A 4117-nucleotide genomic window follows, 5' to 3' on the forward strand; every position below is an offset into this window, starting at 1 on the left:
ATTAAAAATAGGTTTCGAAGTCTCAAGTTGGTTTCAAAGGCATTTTGAGAAAGTTTCTGCCAAATTACGTGTTCCAGGGTAATTGGACTGCTGATGGCAGATCAAAACTTAATATATTAAACTTAATATCTGTAGAAATAGCAGCATACAATAACTCAAACTCAACACGACAAGAAATTATTATTAAAGAATAAAAGAGGAAAAGAGAATATTGATATGGCGGTAATACTGTATATAAATTTGTAAAAATGTATATATAGTGGGTTGTAATAATGCAAAAGGTAAATATAACATTGGTTTAAGAATGGAAAGAAAGACAAAAAATGAATTTACAACGATAATCAAGTTAAAAATAAGTTTTATTTGAACAATGTCATAAAGCGAAGACATTTGATTATGATATTTGGTGCTTCGCATTGATATTTCAGTTTTAAAAGTTGTATCAATTTTTTCTCAAAGGGAAATTACGTGGTGGGCATGAATGTAGACATGAAGCTAAATTAAATATAATCAGTTCCACTTTTCGTAAAGAATTTTACGAAAAAGCTTTTTGTTTGCACCGAGAATGAAGAGTCAGAAATCATCTGCGGTAAACTTACTGCCTAATTATCTAAACTGTGTTCCTAATTGTGTGTAAATTGAAGAAGGCTTATTACCTGTTTTGGCAGAGCTAAGATATTAGCTAATTTTGTTCTTAATGAATTTTTGTTTGTATGAAATGGTCAGACCTTTCATGAGCTTTGTAGAATAAAAACCCCTGTTTGAAAATGTTTGCAGTTTGTGAATTTAGACAGCAATAAGGGTTTCTGATTGAGACCAATTTTAGGGCTTGTGTTCTAATTATTGGTTGCTGTGGTAAAATTTGCCAAATTTGGTGTGTGGCGGCGGGATAAGATCCCTGAATTTGGAGAGAAATTGGACGGTCGATCTGAATAGGAACAAAGTGTCTACTATTCCCGCAAGTGATCCCGTTTGAAGAGCTCCTGAGTTAATGGTAACTAATTTAATAACGCTAGCGACATTTTGTTGTTTTGCATAATTTTAGTTTTCCATTTAGGCTTTTAAGAAAAGTCTAAACCTAATTAATTAATTCACATTACCAATACTTTGCAGTTTTTTAGAACTGCGATTGTTTGTTTAGGCTTTTGAGAAAAGTCTAAACTTGATTAAGCAATTCACGTTACGACAATTTTGATGTTTTTATAGCAATTCAGTTTTCCTATTAGACTTTTGAGGAAAGCCTATACTTTCCAGTTGATTATATCGTGAAACCCGCCTACCAAATGTTCTTGTTTTCCTAATTGTCGACAGATCGGAGTGATATTTTGCCGGTAATTGAGGCGGTAAAGAAAAGAAATATTTTCGTAAACCTTGGAGAGATTATAGGAATTTTATTTTAGTAAAAAGGAAAAAAAAGCATTTTTGTAACCAAAGGTGGGTGAAGTCGTATGCCCCAGAATCCTACCGAGTGTGTGAGACAGACTAGGTCCAGTTCACTGGGTTGAGTTACCGTTAAGTTACCCGACACTTTAAACGACGGAGCATCAGCGATTCCTAAGAGGAGGACTAAAGTAGACCCTTTTAAAGAGTTAAACTCTAAGACGGAACAGATATTTCAGTCAAATATAACAGGGGTTGTAGGTGGGGCTGAGAGTCCGGCGGAGGGGATCAGTTGTCCTTACAAGAAGGGAGAACAACAGAGTGTGAAGTTTTTGCCTGAGGCTATTTCCGAAACAGAAGATAGTAAGACAAGGACAGAGAAAGCGGAAGGAAAGGTAGGGATAGAAGTATTGCCAGAAGTTTCAGCAAGTATTCAGATCCTTGTTAATAAAAATCCGATTCCAATGGATGCAGAACAGATTAATCAGCTTATGACAGCACTAAACGCCCTAACAACTAGCTTGGCGGGTCAACCTACGGCAAATCAGCAGCAGCCTACAGCAGCACAAGCCACAATTAGGCCCAAGCTAATGAAGCTGACAGATAGTGACGACATAGACTCGTTTTAAGCATGTTTGAGAGCTCCGCGACGGCAAGTGACTGGCTTAGGCAACAGTGGGCTACACAGCTGTCTTCAGTTCTATCCGGTCCCGCACTCGAGAAGATGTCAGGTTTATCGGCGGATACTTTTGTTGATTATGATGCGGTTAAGACACCAGTACTTGAGAAGTATTATGTCACAAATGAAACGTATCGCATACGCTTCCGAGGTGGAAGAAAAAAAGAAAAGGAGTCCAACCGAGAATTCAGAAGGAAGCTTGGAACCAACTTCAATAGATGGCTCAGTCTAACATCGCTGAGAGCGCAGGCAGAGAACCTGGCGGCAACAAGCACCCGGCCAGCCAGAGTGGTTGTGTCAATGAAGGATGTAGAAAATTTTTTTGAGCTTTTACAGGTGGAACAGTTTACGGAGGCAGTACCATACCACCTGCAGGTAGCCCTTCGGAAGAGGCAGTTTAGAACTCTTAAGGAAGCTGTTTCTTTTGCGGAAGCTAGTGCCTTAGCTTGTAAGACAACGAAAGATTATTTGAAGACGGGTAGCGATAACAGAGACCAGCGTCCGGGCAAGGAGGGAAGGAAACAGAGGAGTTTTGCTGGCAACCGTAAAGGAGGGGTGAGCAGTCATCAAGCGAGAGCTGTGTTCAAGGAAGGAAGCACGTGCGAAAGTCGCCGAGCAGGGAACAGGAGAGCCTGCTTTGTGTGTGATGACACATCACACTTTGCGAAGAACTGTCCGAGGAAAAAGCAGCAGCCAGAAAATACATGGCAGGGTTTCCTGGCTGATAGCCCGGAAAGGCCCGATCACCGGGAGTCGGCAGGGGCAGCGGTAGTGCTTCATGGCAAAGTAGACGGAAGGAATGTTGAAATGCTGGTGGACAGTGGAGCGGACATAACATTTCTGCACTCAGAGTTGGTACCAGAAAACTCTAGGCTGGGAGGAGTCTAGAAGCTTGAGATGTGTACATGGCGACACACACGAATACCCTATGGCAGTAGTGGACGAACGGACGAAACAAGCAGATAGTTTGCCTGTTGAACTTCTAGTGAAGATTGCAGTCTCGGATTGGATCCCAAAGAAGTTCCTGGTAGGGACAAATTTTCCAGAACTCTCGAGGCTGGTAGATTCGGAAGTCGATGTGTTTTAACAACGAGAGCCAGAGCAAGCAAGCTGATTGAGTTACAAACAGATATTTTGGAGGCAACACAGTTTGACTTCGACGACTCAATGTTTTCTGGAGAAGAATAAGCACAGAAAAGTTGAGGACAGATTTATAAAAGAGGGTAGGCCGTTTCTCCGAGCAAGTCAGACGAGGAGGAGACTCCAATGGAGTCTGGACAATAAGAAAAAAGTTTTTCTGAGGTAAAGAGGTTGGATGAAACCTTGCAAGAGTTTTGGGTGTGGGCTATGGCTGAACCTACAGGGGCAAAAGATTTCATCGTGAGGGATGAAATCCTTTACCGAGTAGTCAAAGATGGAGATCGGGACGAGCAGAAGTGGCAATTAGTGGTTCCTTTAGCCTACAGAATAGACGTGCTAAAACTAGCCCATAATTCACCTATTGGAGGGCATATGGGCATGAAACGAATTACCAACAGTATTTTAGAAATATTATTTTGGCCGAATGTTTATCTGGACATAGCAAAACATTGCCAACAGTCTCATGGTTGCCAGATGACAACCAGAAAATGCCAGATAGATAAGGTGCCATTAAAACTCCTCCCGATCAATGAAACTCCTTTCCATAAAATAGGAATGGACCTGGTCGGACCTTTAGAGCGAAGTAAAACTGGTTTCAAGTGGGTCCTAGTGATAAGCAACTATGAAAGCAGATATCTGGAGACTATACCGCTTCGCTCGACTCACTCACAGAAGATAGCTGACAAATTGATCAAATTTTTCTCCCTAGTTGGGATACCTTCAGAGATTCTAACCGACAATGGAAGTAACCTCATCTCCCAAGCGATGCAGAGACTATACTTAGCCCTTGGCATTCAACCTCTTCGTACCAGTGTTTACCATCCGGAGACGGATGGATTGGTTGAGAGGTTAAATGGGACCATAGTGCAGATGCTATGAAAATTTGTCAGTGACGAGCCGAAGAAGTGGGATCAGTAT

The 4117-nt window shown here is 41.3% G+C and overlaps 1 protein-coding gene across 1 annotated transcript; it reads left to right on the forward strand.

The window, feature by feature from the left end:
- Positions 1 to 2011: 2011 nt before the first annotated feature.
- On the forward strand, positions 2012 to 2947 carry LOC148954188 (uncharacterized). The gene has a single exon (XM_089086196.1). The coding sequence runs from the start codon at positions 2012 to 2014 to the stop codon at positions 2945 to 2947; it is 936 nt and encodes a 311-aa protein (XP_088942322.1).
- The last annotated feature ends 1170 nt before the right edge of the window (positions 2948 to 4117 follow it).

The sequence above is a fragment of the Artemia sp. Qi Xiang Cuo genome, chromosome 3, assembly GCF_049724085.1.
Source record: "Artemia sp. Qi Xiang Cuo chromosome 3, ASM4972408v1, whole genome shotgun sequence".
Lineage (NCBI taxonomy): Eukaryota > Metazoa > Arthropoda > Branchiopoda > Anostraca > Artemiidae > Artemia > Artemia sp. Qi Xiang Cuo.